This window comes from Ornithorhynchus anatinus, chromosome 7, assembly GCF_004115215.2.
Source record: "Ornithorhynchus anatinus isolate Pmale09 chromosome 7, mOrnAna1.pri.v4, whole genome shotgun sequence".
Classification (NCBI taxonomy): Eukaryota; Metazoa; Chordata; class Mammalia; order Monotremata; family Ornithorhynchidae; genus Ornithorhynchus; species Ornithorhynchus anatinus.
In genome coordinates, this window is record NC_041734.1 from 69,138,305 (window position 1) to 69,157,373 (window position 19,069).

Genomic DNA, 19,069 nt, shown 5'->3' on the forward strand with positions numbered 1-19,069 from the left:
TGGCAGCTCTTTTCTGAAAATCCTAGTTGCCAGAAGTGACCGGAAAGGTCTACTTGGATGTACGGGCCACATTTAAACTATTCCAGACCACTGAAAACCGGTCCTTTTTTCCAAGTCCCGGAGAGAGGGAATTCTACAACCATCTACGCCAATGTCGGGAAGTTCTTCCTAATACCTACCCTAACCGTGCCCAACCCTCGGCCTCAGAGAGCGCCGGGCCTGGCTGAGAACTTGCCTGTTACTTCTCTTGAACTCCCCCAAGCACTCAGTACAGTCAGTCGGCTCTCAGTAAATACCACCACTACTTGGCCAGGACTCTCCCGAACTGCACGCACTGCATACAGAGCACTTTCTCTCTGGCAACTTCCTGCTGAGTGCGATCTTGCCTGAAGTCGTCAATGATCGTCTAGTTATAAAAACAAGCCAAATGGCCAAGCCCACAGCTGCTTGACGGATTCAGATACATCCAGAGTTATGGATAAAGCTGTTTTTCCCAGCAACAATGTGACTCTTCCCCAGATTCTCCCAGAATCGGCATAAATTCCGAATTCCAGTGAAGAAACCGGCTGGTGGGTGGTGCCTTTACTGATGTCTCCGGGGAATACGCTGACCTCCAGCATCTGCTGACTCGGTAACGGCCCCGCCCTTTCCATCTCCCTTTAGTAAAGGGATTTTGCTGCTAGTAAGGAACTGGAGCTCCCCCATCAACAGATCTACCGAGTAGAAATGCTTACGAGTGCCGGGGCGACGAGGCTAAGTTACATTTTCCCAGAAATTTGCCAATGGCAGCATACGTTGAGAAGGGATGGTTTTCGGATGAGGGTAAGCTCCATGAACGCAGGGATCGTGTCCACCAAATCTACTGTACTGTGTTCTCCCAAGCGCTTAGTATAATCAAGCAGTGACATTTATTGAGAGCTTCGTGGGTGCAGAGCACTCTACTAGGCACTTGAGAGAGCACAATACCACAGATTTGGTAGGCATGTTCCCTCTGTAGTGCTTTGCACACAGTTAGCACTCCACGAATTAACACTCATTGATTGGGATGCCCTTGAACGACCTCTAAGACTTAGGTCCAAACAGTCAAACTTTTCCCTTCAAACTCTAAACCTCCAGGTTACCTCCCGGGCCTCTCTTTCCTCCTCCGAGTCTAGCTCCTTCCTTCTTCCCAACCCAGCTCGAATATCTCGCCTCTCTGCTTTCCCCAGTTCTGGTTACCCCTCACACCTGGTCGCCTGTAACCTTTTTCTGGCTGGCCTCCGGCTTCCACTGGTCCCCAATCATTCTGCTCCTTGTTGCCACTCACCCTCCGTACGCCAGTAGCTCGGGCCGAATCACTCTGCTGCTGCTTACAAGTTCCCAAGTGTCTCCCAATGCCCTCCGAGGGTAAATCAATCTTGTTTTGAAGGTTGCCCGCCAGTTAGCTCTGCCAAGATTCCACCTGGCAAAATCCCGGAGAAGCCACCACCTCCTGTTTAGCCCACAATTCTTGTTTAGGCTAATCGCTCCCTCCGTCTTGCCCCTAAAACCATTTCCTGGTCAGCAGACTGGAAAAACAGTTCACTTAACATTTACCGACTCCCCCCGCTGCCCCCCCTCGGAAAAAAAACCCTTCTTCTCCATCTCTTCTAAAGCAAAAATGCAAAGGCTATCGTCTGCTTCATCATTTAAACTCAGTTGTGTGAATTATTCAGCTTTGCCCATAGGTTGAAGAGTCTTCAGTCCCACGCTGAATTTTCCCTGCCTGTAAATGTTTTCCCGTCCTACCCACGCTCACTTCTGCCAGGCGCTTACCCTCCCTTCTGCTGCTTCGCACCTAAGGGCGATATGCCTGCAGCAGATCCACGCCGAGCTCACCCACGCAGACCAACAAGATGCTCGTCTATTCACTTCAGGAAAACCCCGGGGGCCAGAATCGAAAGGAAAGGCAGAATGCAAGGTTTGAACACCAACAGAGTCCCGGGGGCCGGCCTAGTCGAGAGCTCCTGTTTGCCTCGCGTTCCAACTCGGCGGCCTCTACCAGAGGCCGTTGAGGTCTCCTTAGCTCAAGGTGAGGCGGTCAGTAAGTGGGTCATGGAGATGGGAATGGGCAAACTGCTAGCCTTTGGGCTGCTGCCCTCATCCCGCCCTTCCCGCCTCTCCCCTAATTACTGTCAATGAGCCTATTATGAAAACCCTCAGAGGGTGTAAAGTTCTCAGAAGAGAAGCAACCTAGCCCTAACCACTCAGTGGTAGTTTGTTGAGTGCTTACTGTGTGCAGAGCACTGGACAAAAGTGCTCGGGAGAGTACCACAACAGAGTTGGCGGACATATTTCCTGCCCACAAGGCGCTTACACACGAGAAGGGTCTATCCTTATCGTGCTCTAAGTGCCGGAATCTCTCCCTGACCAACTTCCTTCTGGGCTTTTGTACATTTTCATTCCTGCGAATGGCTGCCCTAACCTGAGATGGTTTCAGCATTGAGATCTCAGATACAAGATGGTTATAATAATAATAATAATAATGCTGGTATTTGTTAAGCGCTTACTATGTGCCGAGCACTGTTCTAAGCACTGGGGTAGACACAGGGGAATCAGGTTGTCCCACTGGGGGCTCACAATCTTAATCCCCATTTTACAGATGAGGTAACTGAGGCACCGAGAAGTTAAGTGACTTGCCCAAAGTCACACAGCTGACAAGTGGCCGAGCAGGGATTCGAACCCATGACCTCTGACTCCAAAGCCCATGCTCTTTCCACTGAGCCACGCTGGTTATGAAAACATTCTATCTTCCCCCAATTCCCATTTTCCCAAGTCATCTTGTACTCTCCTGTCCATAGATCCTCCTACCCAAACCCAGGAGAAAGCTGATTATTCAGACTAAATGGACTTACTGTCGGTTCAGATTAAGCCAGAGAAAATGGAGTTTGCATCGACCTGGATGAACTCTCCAGATACACCGGCTGGTGTTTAAACAAATATTTACAAAATCTGACCTTACTGTACCCTCTCCCGTTGCTTTCATATCAAGGACCTCCATCTCGCCTCCCGGCCTCTATGTTATCTGCCCATTTGATCCGAGAATTAGGCTCGCAAGGTATAGTGTCCACAGACACATGGGTTCCAGTCATCGCAAACAAAAATCCCACACCACACCCTTCCGAGGGCTCCTCTCCTGACTGAGCTCCAAGGATCTGTTTTACTTCCATCTGCTAGGTCAAAGTCCTCAGTTACAAGGGAGGTGAATAACCTGGCTCACTGACAACAAAGCAGATGCTAATATTTTTTTGGGGGAGGGGAGGCTTTGGTTTTTAAATTCTGGTCCAAAGATGACCAGTTTTCAAGCCAGAGAATTCACAATAACTGGCGCCTTGACTCACCCACAAAACTGAAACCAAGTGTCTATCTTATGTTTACTTCAGACAACCTGGGCAAGAGAAAATGAACACTGACCAGAACATAAAACTCTCCCAAACTGCCTCTAGTGCCAAAGACTCCGAGCCAACTGCAAGGAGGTCTGAAGGGGAGAAGGGGGCGGGAGGGAGAGAAAAACAGGCAGGACAAGGGGAGGGTATCGGCGGACGGCGAGTCACTGGCTAACCTGACTCTTGTTCCTAAAATGCTTTGCATCCGCCTGTCCTGAGGGCAGAAGGCAACCTCGGATCTGGGTCCAGATGCTGACATTTTAAAAGAGCCTTTCCACCTAGGGCCAGAAGGTTAGGTCCAGAGCAGAGAACTTTGACACAATGAACTCCAGAGGAAAAAAATAAAACTATCTAAAGCTGAGGAAAAATGTCCTTGCCTCACAATGAGCTGCCTTCCTCAAATTGAAAGTTTTAAATAGCTTCTCATAACTTCCTCAAAGATACTGTCATAACCTTTCAAAGAGGACTGACTCAAGCAGAAGAGAAGATATTTTAAAAAGCGATTCGAACCTGACTTTTAACGGAGGGGCGACTCCAATTTGGAGGTTCGCCTCACTAGGTCTTTGATGAAAACTACCACTCTAGGGGAAAATCTCTTTCCTTAAAGCAGAGGTGGACGTAAGGCTTCACCTTCTCTAAGTCCTCAAAGTTTGCCAAATCATGTTTTATAGCTAGGATTTGGATTCTTAATGTTTTACTCCATTAACCTGACTTCCCTGTCTGGTTCATTTTCCAAAACACAAAAGTCAAACCTGAAAGAAAAAGGGTCATTTCACATAATCCCTTCACTGCCCCAAAAGGACTCGCACATTCAGGAAACCATCCTAATTCTGCTAGGATTGAGTTAAGGCAAACTGAGCATATTGGTGTGATGAGCTGTCAGTATCTCCACTGTCATCAGCAGAAATGGTGTGCATTTTGAAATGTGATTTCTGCAGGATTTGGTCTTTTTTATTGAAATGTGATTTCTGCAGGATTTGGTCTTTTTTAATCGTGTGATTTTTCCCCCCCCAAATGAGTTCCCTGTTCCCCAATCCCTACAGCATCCGGCGCTTTCTTGGGTAACCAGCCCCCAAGGGCAGTTTGGCTTATCCCTTATGGGAGTGTCATCATTATTGTTAAGATATCACTAAATTTTGGAAAGGCGCTGGATTCAGCTACTCAAAATTAGGCACGGTAGCCTTAAAATTGCTCTCTACACCAATGGGTAGTGGTGTGGTTGAGCAAACGCTTGAAATTAAGAACCCAAATTAGTGTGTGGGGGGGGGGGGGGACCCTAAACAGATTACCCTTGAAAATTTGTTTAAACCACCTCCACCAAATCCAAACCCCATTAAGACAAATGAGCCGCACGTTCCTCCCTGTGAGGAAATTAAAAATGAATTTACCAGAAAATGAAATCAGGTCTCCTAGATTCTGCCCCGCCTCCTTTGCGACCGGGTGGGCCACTGTGAACATTTTCCTAACTCATCTACTAAAACCACATATTATCAGCAGCTCCAGACTCGAAGGAGGGTTGCAGCTGCATTAGGTTTTCATAAAGAGAAATAGAAGTGTTTCTGCAAAATAAATAACCTCTCCGCAGGCCCAGGGGGGTAGGAAGGGTGCGGGGAGGGCGAGACTGAAGCTCTACCACGTGTTTGTCGAGACAAAGCCCACCTTCTCAGTAGCAAATCTGCTCCCAACTGAGACTGGCCCAAAGCTATTCTTGTCCTTTCAATCCACCTGGTGCCCGTCCACCGCCCGCCCCGCAGCCTGCTCTGGCCTGAAGAATGGGGACTGGGTTCTCCCGGGAGTTCCCGGCTTCACTGGGGGCCTCATTTACGCGAGGCAAAGACACGATTTCCTTACTCTCAAGCATGTACTTCTTTGCGATGGGCAGAGACAGGAGCCTGATGTGACGGATGAGGGAGCCCCAGGACTGAGCTCCAGAGAGGGCGGTTTCCGTTGGTAAAGGGCTGTACAGCTGAATCGCAAAGTAGGCGGCGAGCAAAATTAACCCCAAGGTGATCAGGCCCTGCAAGGAGAGGCAAGGCAAGGATTAATGACTCCGAGCTGGTCAAAGCGCAATCCCAAGGAAGAACCAAACCTGCCTAGTCCAGCGACAGTTTCCGGGGCTCACATCGTCCAGTCTCACATCCGGCTCACTTAATCATTTTAGATCTATTGCCACTCTGGTCGCCCGCGCCCTCCCCCATCCCCTTCACCCCTTCTCAGTGATCTTGGCGAAGCAATATCTGGGTTCATTAAGACCTTTAAACTTGGATACTCTCCCCCACCGTGGCACACGGGGAAAAACTCGGGTGGGGCTGGCAAGCCGGCAAGTTCCGTCCCACCCCCTCCAGGGTTTAGGCGGCAGAATCAATCCATCCATCGACTGTATTTACTGAGCGCCCACTGTGCGCAGAGCGCTGTCCCGAGCGCCTGGGAGAGGCCGATACACCAGAGTCGGTAGACACGATCCCTGCCTGCAAGGAGCTTTCAGTCTGGGGGGGGAGGGACGTTGAAATAAAATCTGAGAAAGGGGACGGGATGGCCACCGCGGTGGCACAGAACCCGAAAAGGGTGCCAGACTATCCTGCTTCTCCCTCTCTATCCTCCCGATGGGAAGCCGCCTTCAATGGCTGCTTGTCTTGGCCGTCCAAAATATCCCAACCGATTATAAACCACGGCTTTCGTCCCAGCACTTCGAGGCCCCTCCAGGGATCCGAATGCCAACAGGATGCCCAGCTGACTCCCGGAGAGACCGAGGCCCCAAGAGGTTCGGTGGCGAGGCCGTCCTTTACACCCACACGTATTTCCAGATTAAAACGTGACTTTACCTTGTGGGCAATCATTAGCAGGAAGTGTCGTGGGGGTTCTCTCTGAGGTTCATTCTTCTCCAGAAGCTGTTTGACAAACTTCTCGATCGCCTTTTCTGACATCCCACACTGGTGCCCCGTCTGCCTCACCAAGTTAATGGTCTCTAAGAGTTTGTCATAAATGCTGAGCTCACTGGCTGAGAGATCCATGGTCTCCAGTTAAAAAAAAATCCCTACAATGAAATTAAACCAGTTCAAAAGGAAAGAGGCTTGCCAAATGCTTTCCCCCCCCGCCCCCCAAATCACCACGGAGTTCTGCCTCTTAGTGGGAATTCCCCAAAATGCACTGCCAGGGGACAGAGGTTCTGGCTCCAATTAGGTGATTTAGTAAAATCGAAAGGAAGGGTGTGGAGAGGGCTTTTTGACAGACCGCTCCTTCCCAGAGCTTCGGATACACCGCCTAACAACCGAAAAGAAGGGATGTGAATGTTTAAGGAGAAATTAGCTCTGGCTAATCCACCGGTAAGAGACGTGCTCTGATTCAGTGGCCTATGAGAGGAACCTGGTGACAGCAAAAGAACAATGACACACAAGCACCCACGGGTGCAACCGAGCCTCATCCGTTACGTGCCTCGCAATGAGACGTCTTTGAACCGAGTAACTCGTGACACTTAGAGATGGCTTCAGCGCTCTTCAGGTCAGATCATTCTGCAGTATTTGGAGCGGACCGTACAGCAGAAGAAGCATGAATTGTCCAAGAACGGCACGCGCTGGAGGACTTCCCTAACCTAACGTTAGCGATCGATGTTTCCCTTCCCTGAAAATCCTTCAGAGGAGAAAGGAGGAAGGGGCTCGGTTCTCGAATCCACGATTACTAACGTCACAGGGTGGAGTAGCGCCCTGCTCGGCTGGACATCCGGACACGACCCGGGGAAGACCTGTTGGGAGCCACAGGGAGTCGATTCCTGTAACGGCTCATACGACGCTACCCAGGTGAACATTTCATATGTACTGGCAGTTTTCCAACTCCGGGGGCTTTACTAAGTTAAAATGTCACCGAAGTTACACAGGTGAGCACAAGGATCTGCTACTGCCTTCTCTAGGGAAGAGCAGAACGGTGGCTTAGCAGATGTCCAGCAGCCTATTGCATTTCAAAATCATAACGCTGTCCCCTGTCCGGGGACGGGGCCCGGACTGTCCAAGCCCTCATTTCCCCTGCTCCCTTCTGTCACCTTATGCACTTGGATTAGTCCCCTTTAGGCACTTGATATTCACCCCACCCCACAAGACAGATACTTATCCAATCAAGCCATTGTAATTATTGAATGCTTACTTTGTACGGAGCAGCGTATTAAGTGCTTGGGAGATGCATTCCCTGCCCAAAAGGAGCTTAGAGTCTACAGCCTAAAATCTGCGATTATTATAACATCTGCCTCCCCTTTGGACTGTAAGATCTTTAATGACGTTACTATAGTATTTGCTAAGTCCTTACTAAGTGCCAAGCACTGTACTGTAGAGAAGCTACAGTACAGTACAGAAGCTCCCAGACTGAGCTCTTCTCCCTCTACTCCCTCTACCACCCCCCCTTCACCTCTCCGCAGCTAAACCCTCTTTTCCCCCTTTCCCTCTGCTCCTCCCCCTCTCCCTTTCCATCCCCTCAGCACTGTACTCGTCCGCTCAACCGCATATATTTCCATTACCCTATTTATTTTGTTAATGAATTGTACATTGCCTCGATTCTATTTAGTCGCCATTGTTTTTACGAGATGTTCTTCCTCTTGACTCTATTTATTGCCATTGTTCTTGTTTGTCCGTCTCCCCCGATTAGACCGTAAGCCCGTCAAACGGCAGGGACCGTCTCTATCTGTTGCCGACTTGTTCATTCCAAGCGCTTAGTACAGTGCTCTGCACATAGTAAGTGCTCAATAAATACTATTGAATGAATGAATGAATGAAAGAAGCAGCGTGGCTCAGTGGAAGGAGCACGGATTTAGGAGTCAGAGGTCATGGGTTCTAATCCAGGCTCCGCCACCTGTCAGCTGGGTGACTTTGGACAGGTCGCTTAACTTCTCGGTGACTCAGTTACCTCATCTGTAAAATGGGGGTTAAGACTGTGAGCCTCATGTGGGACAACCTGACTACCCTTCATCTACCCCAGCGCTTAGAAGAGTGTTCGGCATGTAATAAGCGCTTAACAAATACCAACATTATTATTATTATCATTATTAAGCGCCAAAGTAGATACAGATAACCATGTCGGACATGGTCCCTTTCCCACAGGGGGCTCACCATCTAAGTAGTAGGGAACTGGGGCACAGAGAGGTGAACTGTCTTGCCCACATTCACCCGGCAGACACACAGTGGAGCCAGAATTAGAACCCAGATCCTCTGATTTCCGGCCCCATGCTCTTCCCACTGGTCTACGCTACTCCCTTGCAGACATGTCTATCACCTCTGTTGTACTGTATTCTCCCGAGCACTTAATATAGTGTTCTGCACAGAGCAGGCACTCAATAAATACCACTGATTGGTCGGTCGATTGACTTCCTCAACGCATCCCCCCTTTTCGATGGTTCACCTGCTCCGGGCCTCTGCCTGCTGGGGATTTAAGCAGCCAACGGTCCACTGGGAACAGGCAGCGGGTCTGAAGAAGAAGATCACCCGTCAGATCCCTCTTCTGTCCCCATCAGAGCTGGGCCAGTTTACTCACTTCCAAGCTCCCTAAAGCGAAGAACAGCCCAGGTGCTGCTTCGTTAGCTGGGGGCGTGATTTTCAGGCTCAGGCTGGAGCAAGTCCAAAAGGCCCGGGAGACTTCTGGCTTTCAGCAGGAATCTCAGGGCAAGAAGGATGTACGTGTGGCCGGCAGGAGCTGTCTCCTTGGTGCGCTCTGTGGAGATTCTAGGCTCGAATTAAATCAGTCAATCAATAGTATCTCCTAAGAACTTACTGGGAGCAGGGAACTGTACTAAGCACCAGGGAGAGTACAATAGATTTTGCAGATGTGCCACAGATTTGGCAGACACAATCCCTGCCTACTGGGGGCTTAGTCTGGAGGAACACAGTAGGAGGAAAATGTGCTTGGTAGAAACCACAAAGGATGATACATCCAAGATCCCATCATTTTCCTCTTCCTCTACACTTAGGAACCCCACATGGCCTAAATTCTTTGTGGAGATCCTGAAGAGTTTCCCCAACTACCACATGACTTGATTCTGGTTTAATGACTGAGCTGCAGTAAGCCTCTAGAAAGAGTGAATGAAAAAAAAAATGCAAGATGAGCCAAAGGGTAATTTGAGATTTTTTCCCAGATCTTGGTCTTGCTACTAATTTGCCACCAAAAGGACATCATCCCCCTTAACAAACTGCTTTGCATATCTTAAATGTTCAAAAGCAAAGGGCGAGAAGCGAAGTGTTATATGCCAAGTTTTCTCCCTGTTGCTAAGAACACACTGCTTCAGTAGTTCAAAATTCCCACCCTCGGGACCAAGCTTTGAGTGGATTTGGATCTTTGAAGACTTTAGCTATGATGTGAAGAGACTTTAGGCTATGATGTGAATATATCATAACCCTTGAGGTCGGCCTTTGTGCTGAACTGCTGATTTTGACGTCTTGTGGTCTCGAAGTAGGAAAGGAATGTGAGCGGCAAAACCTTGTTTTGAAGAAAAGAGGGACTACCCCTCATTTGCCTAGCGGGTTGGGTGTCCTGGGAAGAAGATGAAAAGAGCAGGCTCCCTCTCCCACTCCATCTTTTCTTTCCTTTCTCTTTTCTCCCTTCTTCCCAACTCTCTCGCTTTTAGTATCTTAAGTCTTTTTCTGCAGGCTTAATTCTGTGGAAACTAATGGGTTCCCACATATTTCTTTTTTGCACCTCTGTGATTCTTTGGAATGGTGTGAGGTCAGGATTCCTGACATTAGTATTAAATCATAACAACAACAACGATAATGATAATGTAGACAAGACTTTGCCAGCCTTGACATGAGAATGCTCAAATCACTAAAATAACTAATTATCTTTTGGGTCCATGGACCTCCTCTCCTGAAAGATGACTAAAAACTTTCCAACACCATCCGTCTGTAAATTTCAGAGGACATTCCCGACTTTGTGAATGAGGTGTGGAACTCTCTTCTGTTTTCTGCCTTGAAATCACAGCTCAAAGGGATCTTGAAAGATCATTTTTTAAAGCTCCCTGCAATTCTCTAGGTAGGTGGATCGATCAATCAATGGTATTTTTTGAGCGCTTACTGTGTGCACAGAACTGAACTAAACCCTTGGCTGAATACGACAGTCAGTAGACATATTCTCTGCCCACAAGGAGCTTACGGTCTAACGGGGAAGGTCAGGGCCGAGAAGTTTCTCTTTTCCTTTCAGAGAACGCCAGGAAAAAAGAGTCTACGGTCTCACTCAATAGCCTTTGCCGTATATCCAACCGAAAGCTCTCCTGCCTTTATTTCCTCTTATTCGATTTCCGGGGGCAGTGAAGAATTTGTCAGCGTCTTGGTCACAATGGTCCTTCCCCAAGTCAACCTCAAAGGACTTATTTTCCATCTATCGGTATGTACTGAGCACCTCCTCGGTGCAGAGCTCAACGGAGAACACCACAGGGCTACCACAGAGAAGCAGCGTGGCTCAGTGGAAAGAGCACGGGCTTGGGAGTCGGAGGTCATGAGTTCGAATCCCGGCTCTGCCACTCGTCAGCTGTGTGACTGTGGGCAAGTCACTTCACTTCTCTGTGCCTCAGTTACCTCATCTGTAAAATGGGGATTAACTGTGAGCCTCACGTGGGACAACCTGATTACCCTGTATCTATCCCAGCGCTTAGAACAGTGCTCGGCAAATAGTAAGCGCTTAACAAATACCAACATTATTATTACTGGAAACGATTCCCGCCTCCGGGACCTTATAGCCTAGCTGGGGAGGCAGACACGTAAACGGACTATATGAAGGGAAAAGCAGCAGAGTTCAGAGAGACATACTGAAGTGCTATGGGAGGGCAGGGGAATACCCAAACTGCCTAGCATTGAGGACTCGGTGCGTAAGTCATCATCAGTGGTATTTACTGAGCGCCTGCTCTGTGCAGAGCACTGCACTAGGCACTTGGGAGAGTACAACAGAGTGGGGAGACACATTCGCTGCCCACAACGAGCTTATAGTCGAGAGGACTGAATAAACGACTGGAAAGTGTTGAAGTGGCAAATGCAGAGGAAAGGATTACCCAGATTTTTTGGTTTTTGTTAAGCACTTACTAATGTGCCAGGCACTGCTCTGGACTGGAGCCCACTGTAGGGGAAGGATTGTCTCTATCTGTGGCTGAATTGTGCTTCCCAAGCGCTTAGTACAGTGCTCTGCACACGGTAAGCGCTCGATAAATATGACTGTCTGAATGAATGAATGTTCTAAATGCTGGGGTGGATTCAAGGTAATCAGGTTGGACAAAGTCCCTGGTCCACGTGGGGTTCACAGTTTTATTCCCCATTTTACAGATGAGGAAACTGAGGCCTAAAGAGGTGAAGGGACCTTGCTCAAGGTCACACCTCAGACAGTGGCAGCGCCGGGATTAGAACCCAAGTCCTTCTGACTCCCAGTTCCGTGCTCTACCCATTAGGTCACACCGCTTCCCTGTTCATCCTTAAATCATCTTTCCTCCCTTCTGGGAATGTTCTCAGTTTCTTCACAATTTTGTACAGTGTGATGACCAGAATGGTCGGACCAGAGCTAAGTAGGGCAGAGAGAGGACTGTCTGACTCTTACAGCAGCGTGGCTTAGTGGAAAGAACCTGGGCTTGGGAGTCAGAGGTCACGGGTTTGAATCCCGCTCTGCCGCTGTATGACCTTGGGCAAGTCACTTCACTTCTCTGTGCCTCAGTTATCTGTAAAATGGGGATGAAGACCGTGAGCCCTACGTGGGACAACCCGATGACCTTGTATCTACTCCAGTGCTTAGAACAGTGTTTGGCACATAGTAAGCATTTAATACCAACATTATTATTATTACTTCTCACACATTCATGTTGTTATAGCTCAGTTTTAGCTGACACTGTTCTTGGTCCACTCTGACACCCTGGATCTTTTTCTGTTTATACCTGCACCACGCCAATCTTTCCTCATCTTGCAATTAAGGCATTTGCCGCCCCTAACCGCGTTTCCTTGCACTTGACCTGACTGAATTTCGTCCTCTTTTAATAATAACGGTATTTATTAAGTGCCAAGCACCGCATTACACAACGGGATACAAGATAACGGGTCAGACAGAGTCCCCGTCCCACAAGGGCTGACAGTCTTAGTAGAAGGGAATAGGATTTAACCTCCCTTTTACAGATGAGGTTTACAGGCCCAGAGAAGTTGGGTGACTTGCCCGAGGTCACACAGCAGGCCAGTAAGTGGCAGAGCCGAGATCAGAATAATAATTAGAATCCTCTGATTCCCAAGGCCTAGGCCACATTGCTTGAAGTCAGAGGATTTTACTCCTGCTTTTTTCCAAGTGCTAGCTCCATGACCCAATTCAGGATCACAGGCAGGGTCTCAAGGGCATCAATAAGTCTCCTGTAGACTGCGGGGCAGGGAACGTGCCTCCCAACTCTGTTATATCGTACTCTCCCCAAGTGCTTAGTACAACACTCAGCACGCAGTAAGCACTCATATAAATAGGCTCGATTGATTGGGCCTACTAACATTTGACATTGTGCTGGATGGCAGCGCCACAAGAGCGTCCCAAATGACCAGGGCGAGAGGCTACGCGCTGAACACCGCTGAACACCTGGCTCGAAGGGAGACGACGAGGTTCCCCTCGGTTCTGACCTGAGGAAAAAGTGGGGTGACCAGCCCTGCCTCCCCCATCCCACCTCCAACAGCTGGTGTTCAAATGGACACACACCTGTTCGGGGGGGGTGGTGTTATAATAATAATAATGGTATTTGTTAAGCGCTTACTATGTGCCCAGCACTGTTCTAAGCACTGGTAGATACAAGGTAATCAGGTTGTTCCACGTGGGGCTCACACTTTTAATCCTCATTTTACAGATGAGGGAACTGAGGCCCAGAGAAGTTAAGTGACTTGCCCAAGGTCACCCAGCAGACAAGTGGCAGAGCTGGGATTAGAACTCATGATCTTCTGACTTAGAGGCCTGTGCTCTTTCCATGAAGCCCCGCTAACCTGCTGTATTCAGAGACACGGCACAGCCTAGGGGCAAGGGCTCGGGCTTGGGAGTCAGAGATCATGGGTTCTAATCCCATCTCTGCAGCGTGTCAGCTGTGTGACCTCGGGCAAGTCACTTCACTTCTCTGTGCTTCCGTGACCTCATCTGTAAAATGGGGATGAAGACTGTGAGCCTTATGTGGGACAACCTGATCACCTTCTATCCCCCCAGTGCTTAGAACAGTGCTTGGCACATAGTAAGTGCTTAACAAATACCATCATTATTATTTATTGAATGCTTACTGTGTGCAGAGTACTGTACTAAGCACTTCAAAAGGACAAATGGGCAACAGATAGAGACCACCCCTGCCCACCTGGCACACCTTAAGGGCTCGATAAATACGATTAAAAATAATAATAATAATAGCAGCGTGGCTCAGCGGAAAGAGCCCGGGCTTGGGAGTCAGAGGTCTTGGGTTCGAATCCCTGCTCCGCCACTTGTCAGCTGTGTGACCTTGGGCCAGTCACTTCACTTCTCTGGGCCTCAGTTCCCTCATCTGTAAAATGGGGATGAAGACTGTGAGCCCCACGTGGGACAACCTGATTCCCCTATGTCTACCCCAGCGCTTAGAACAGTGCTCGGCACATAGTAAGCGCTTAACAAATACCAACATTATTATTAAAACAGTGCTTGGCACATAGTAAGCACTTAACAAATGTCATCAATATTATTATTTACTGATCGCTTACTGTGTGCAGAGCACTGTACTAAGCGCTTGGAAAGGACAAATGGGCAACAGATAGAGACCATCCCTGCCTACCTGGCACACCTTAAGGGCTTGATAAATATGATTATTATTATTAATAATAATAATAATAATAGCAGCGTGGGTCAGTGGAAAGAGCCCGGGCTGGGGAGTCAGAGGTCATGGGTTCGAATCCCAGCTCTACCACTTGTCAGCTGGGTGACTGTGGGCAAGTCACTTCACTTCTCTGTGCCTCAGTTCCCTCATCTGTCAAATGGGGATTAAGACTGTGAGCCTCATGGGGAACAACCTGATTACCCTGTATTTACCCCAGCGTGTAAAACAGTGCTCAGGACTTAGTAAGCACTTAACAAATACCAACATTATTATTGTCTTCTATGTGAACTTGGGCAAGTCCCTTCACTTCTCTGTGCCTCAGTTCCTTCATCTGGCAAATGGGGACGAAGCCTGCGAGCCCCACGTGGGGCAAACTGACCGCCTTCTACCCTCCCCAGCGTTTAGACTGGTGCTTGGCACATAGTAAGTGCTTAACAAATGCCATCAATATTATTTATTGAGCGCTTACTGTGTGCAGAGCACTGTACTAAGCGCTTGGAAAGGACAAATGGGCAACTGATAGAGCCCATCCCTGCTCACCTGGCACACCTTAAGGGCTTGATAAATGTGATTAATAATGATGATAATAGCAGCCTGGCTCAGTGGAAAGAGCCCGGGCTTGGGACTCAGAGGTCATGGGTTCGAATCCCAGCTCTGCCACATCTTCTATGTGAACTTGGGCAAGTCCCTTCACTTCTCTGTGCCTCCGTGACCTCATTAGGAGAAGCAGCGTGGCTCAGTGGAAAGAGCCCGGGCTTGGGAGTCAGAGGTCATGGGTTCGAATCCCAGCTCTGCCACATCTTCTATGTGAACTTGGGCAAGTCCCTTCACTTCTCTGTGCCTCCGTGACCTCATTAGGAGAAGCAGCGTGGCTCAGTGGAAAGAGCCCGGGCTTGGGAGTCAGAGGTCATGGGTTCGAATCCCAGCTCTGCCACATGTCTTCTGTGTGAACTTGGGCAAGTCCCTTCACTTCTCTGTGCCTCCGTGACCTCATTAGAAGCAGCGTGAAAGAGCAGTCAGGGGTCAGGGCTTCGAATCCCGGCTCTGCCACTCGTCAGCTGTGGGACCGTGGGCAAGTCACTTCCCTGGGCCTCAGTGACCTCCTCTGTAAAATGGGGATGAAGACTGGGAGCCCCACGTGGGCCAACCTGATTCCCTTGTGTCTACCCCAGCGCTCAGAACAGTGCTCGGCACATAGTAAGCGCTTAACAAATACCAACATTATCATCTGTCAAATGGGGATGCAGCCTGGGAGCCCCACGTGGGGCAAACTAACCGCCTCCTATCCTCCCCCGCGTTTAGAACGGTGCTTGGCACCCAGTAAGTGCTTAACAAATGCCCTCACTATTACCATCATTATTATTTATCGAGCAGTTACTGTGGGCAGAGCCCGGCACGAAGCGCTTGGACAGGACAAATGGGCAACGGACAGCGACCGCCCCTGCTCACCTGGCACACCTTAAGGGCTTGATAAATGCGATTAAAGATAATCATGATAACCGTAGGAGGGGTGGGATGGGGGACGGAAGAGGAGGAAGAGGAGAAGGCCCCGCTCGCCCTCCCCGTGGCCCGGCCAGGCGCCCACACTTACAGACACGCTGGGCCGGGCGGGCCTCCCCGCGTCCCCTGGCGCCTGAAGGGGGGGAGGGGGGGGGGCGGGGGGCGGGGCGCGAGCTGAGGGCGCGAGGTCGGGGCGCGAGGACGGGGCGCGAGCCTCGCCGCCTTCCCGCCCCCGCGCCACTTCCGGCTTCCGCTCCCGCGCGGGGCTGCGCCCTCCGCAGGCTCATTAGCGCCTCGCGCCGGGGTGGGGGCGGGGTCGCGCGGCCTCCGTCCGCGCGCAGGACGCGCCCAACGGCTCCGCCTCCCACCTCTCGCGAGATCCTCCCAACCCCCTCCCCTCAGGGCCGTCGTCGCCTTCGGCTGCGCCTCGTGATGACCGTAGTAGGAAGGTGGGGATGAGGCGTTTAGTCTGTGCAGAGCACTGTGCTGAGCGCTGGGGGAGAGACAGCGTAAGCCCGTCGAAGGGCAGGGACTGTATCGGTCCATTCCAAGCGCTTAGTACAGAGTAAGCGCTCAGTAAATACTATTGAATTCATCTCTCCCTTAGAGAAGCAGCGTGGCGCAGTGGAAAGAGCCCGGGCTGGCGAGTCAGAGGTCAGGGATTCGAATCCCGACTCTGCCACTTGTCAGCTGGTCACCTGGCACCCCTTAAGGGCTTGATAAATACAATTATTAATAATAATAATAATAATAATGATAGCAGCGTGGCTCAGTGAAAAGAGTCCGGGCTTGGGACTCTTGTGCTGTGTGCTCAGCACATAGTAAGCACTTAACAAATACCATAATTATTATTGTTGGGCAGGGATCTGTTGCTGAATTACACATTCCAAGAGCTTAGTATATTGCCCTGCCCAAGGGATGCACTCAATAAATACCATTAAATGAATGAATTCATTCGTTCACTTCTCTGGGCCTCAGTTCCCTCATCTGGAAAATGGGGTTGAAGACTGTGAGCCTCACGTGGGACAACCTGATGACCTTGCATCTCCCCCAGCGCTTAGAACAGTGCTCCGCACAGTTAGCGCTTAACAAATACCAACATCATTATTATTATTACGGGGTCGTCATAATACGTTGCTCCTCGGGAGGCTCACAGTCTTAATCCCCATTTTCCAGAGGAGGGAACTGAGGCCCAGAGAAGTGAAGTGACTTGCCCACAGTCACACAGCTGACAAGGGGCAGAGCCGGGATGGCATTATGAGGGCGACCAGGGCCTCCTCTTCCTCATCCTCTTCGGGCCCCCAAGCCCGCCACCCCCCTCCGCTCCAGCTCTGCGTTCCTTCACCTCACCCCATTCCACCCCTCCTACCGTTATTATTATTATTATTAGTATTATTGATCATATTTATCGAGCCCTTAAGGTGTGCCAGGTGGGCAGGGATGGGAAAGGAAAGTTGTCCTTTCCTTTAGAGAAGCAGCGTGGCTCAGTGGAACGAGCCCGGGCTTGGGAGTCAGAGGTCGTGGGATCGAATCCCGACTCTGTCACTTGTCAACTGTGTGACTGTGGGCAAGTCGTGGCTCAGGGGAAAGAGCCCGGGCTTTGGAGTCAGAGGTCATGGGTTCGAATCCCAGCTCGGCCACTTGTCAGCTGTGTGACTTTGGGCAAGTCACTTCACTTCTCGGTGCCTCAGTGACCGCATCTGTAAAATGGGGATGAAGACTGTGAGCCCCACGTGGGACAACCTGATCACCCCTGTGTCTACCCCAGCGCTTAGAACAGTGCTCGGCACATAGTAAGTGCTTAACAAATACCAACATTATTATTCACTTCTCTGGGCCTCAGTTACCTCATCTGTAAAATGGGGATTAATAATGATAATAATGTTGGCATTTAAACGCTTACTATGTGCAGAGCACTGTTCTAAGCACTGGGGGAGATACAGGGTCATCAGGTTGTCCCATGTGAGGCTCAAAATTAATCCCCATTTTACAGATGAGGTAACTGAGGTAACTTAATCAGGTAACTGATTAAGACTGTGAACCCCACATGGGACAACCTGATTACCTTGTATCTACCCCAGCGCTTAGAACAGCGCTCTGCACATAGTAATTGCTTAACAAATACCAACATTATTATTATTATTGTCAGCTGTGAGACCTTGAGCAAGTCGCTTAACTTCTCGGTGCCTCAGTTACCTCATCTGTAAAAACAGGGATTAAAACGTGTGAGCCCCACGTGGGACAATCTGATTACCCTGTATCTACCGCAGTGCTTAGAACAGTGCTCAGCACATAGTAAGTGCTTAACAAATACCATGATTATTATTGTTGGGCAAGGATCTGTTGCTGAATTGTACATTCCAAGCGCTTAGTACAGTGCCCTGCACAAGGTATGCACTCAATAAATACGATTGAATGAATGAATTCAATCGTATTTATTGAGCGTGTACTGTGTGCAGAGCACTGTACTAAGCTCTTGGGAGACTACAATAGAACAATTAGATTTATTCAATCATATTTATTGAACTCTTACTATGTGCAGAGCCCTGTACTTGGAAGGGTACAATAGAACGGTAAACAGATTTATTCATTCAATCGTATTTATTGAGCATTTACAGTGTGCTGAGCTCTGTAATAATAATAATAATAATGGCATTTGTTAAGCTCTTAGTGCCAGGCACTATTCTAAGGGCGGGGTTAGGTACAGCAAATTGGGGTGGACGCAATTCCTCCCAACTTGGGGCTCACAGTCTCAATCCCCATTTTACAGATGAGGGAACTGAGGCACGGAGAAGTGAAGTGACTTGCTGAAAGTCACACAGCTGACAAGTTGCGGAGCTGGGCTAGAACCCATGACCTCTGTCTCCCAAGTCCGGGCTCTTGCCCCTATGCCACGCTGCTTCTCTAAAGCAATAGACAGACACATTTCCTGTCCGAAGTGAGTTTACAGTCTGGGTGGGGGCAGATTAGATGATTGAGGCACAGACAAGTTTAGTGACCTGTCCAAGGTCACACAGCAAATAAGTTCATTCAGTCATATTTATTTGTAAATATATATTTGTATATATTATTTATTACTCTATTTATTTTGTTAGATGTGTATATATCTATGATTCTATTTATCTTGATGGTATTTACGCCAGACTACTTGTTTTGTTGTCCGTCTTCCCCGTTTAGAGTGTGAGCCAGTTGTTGGGCAGGGATTGTCTCTATCTGTTGCCGAATTGTACATTTCAAGCGCTTAATACAGTGCTGTGCCCATAGTAAGCACTCAATAAATAATAATGATGTTGGTATTCGCTAAGCTCTTACTATGGGCCAAGCACTGTGCTAAGCACTGGGGTGGATACAGGGTCCACCCTACGTGGGG

General features: G+C 49.2%; 1 protein-coding gene across 5 annotated transcripts in view; it reads right to left on the bottom strand.

Annotated features, from left to right (window-relative positions):
- Positions 1–15,851, bottom strand: part of C7H6orf89 (chromosome 7 C6orf89 homolog) — a 30,848-nt gene extending 14,997 nt beyond the window's left edge. Inside the window, exons 1-4 of one of the 5 annotated variants that reach the window (XM_007671868.3) lie at positions 15,791–15,836; positions 8,916–9,092; positions 6,227–6,438; positions 5,256–5,421 (exon numbers count right to left, since the gene is read on the bottom strand). In XM_007671868.3, coding sequence (XP_007670058.1) covers positions 5,256–5,421; positions 6,227–6,415 — 355 coding nt within the window. In that variant the 5' untranslated portion in view covers positions 6,416–6,438; positions 8,916–9,092; positions 15,791–15,836. Of the gene's footprint in view, positions 1–5,255; positions 5,422–6,226; positions 6,439–6,836; positions 6,993–8,783; positions 8,886–8,915; positions 9,093–15,790 lie in introns of those variants that run through there. The other 4 variants (XM_029069757.2, XM_029069760.2, XM_029069758.2 and 1 more) reach the window with 4 other exon arrangements.
- Positions 15,852–19,069: the final 3,218 nt, after the last annotated feature.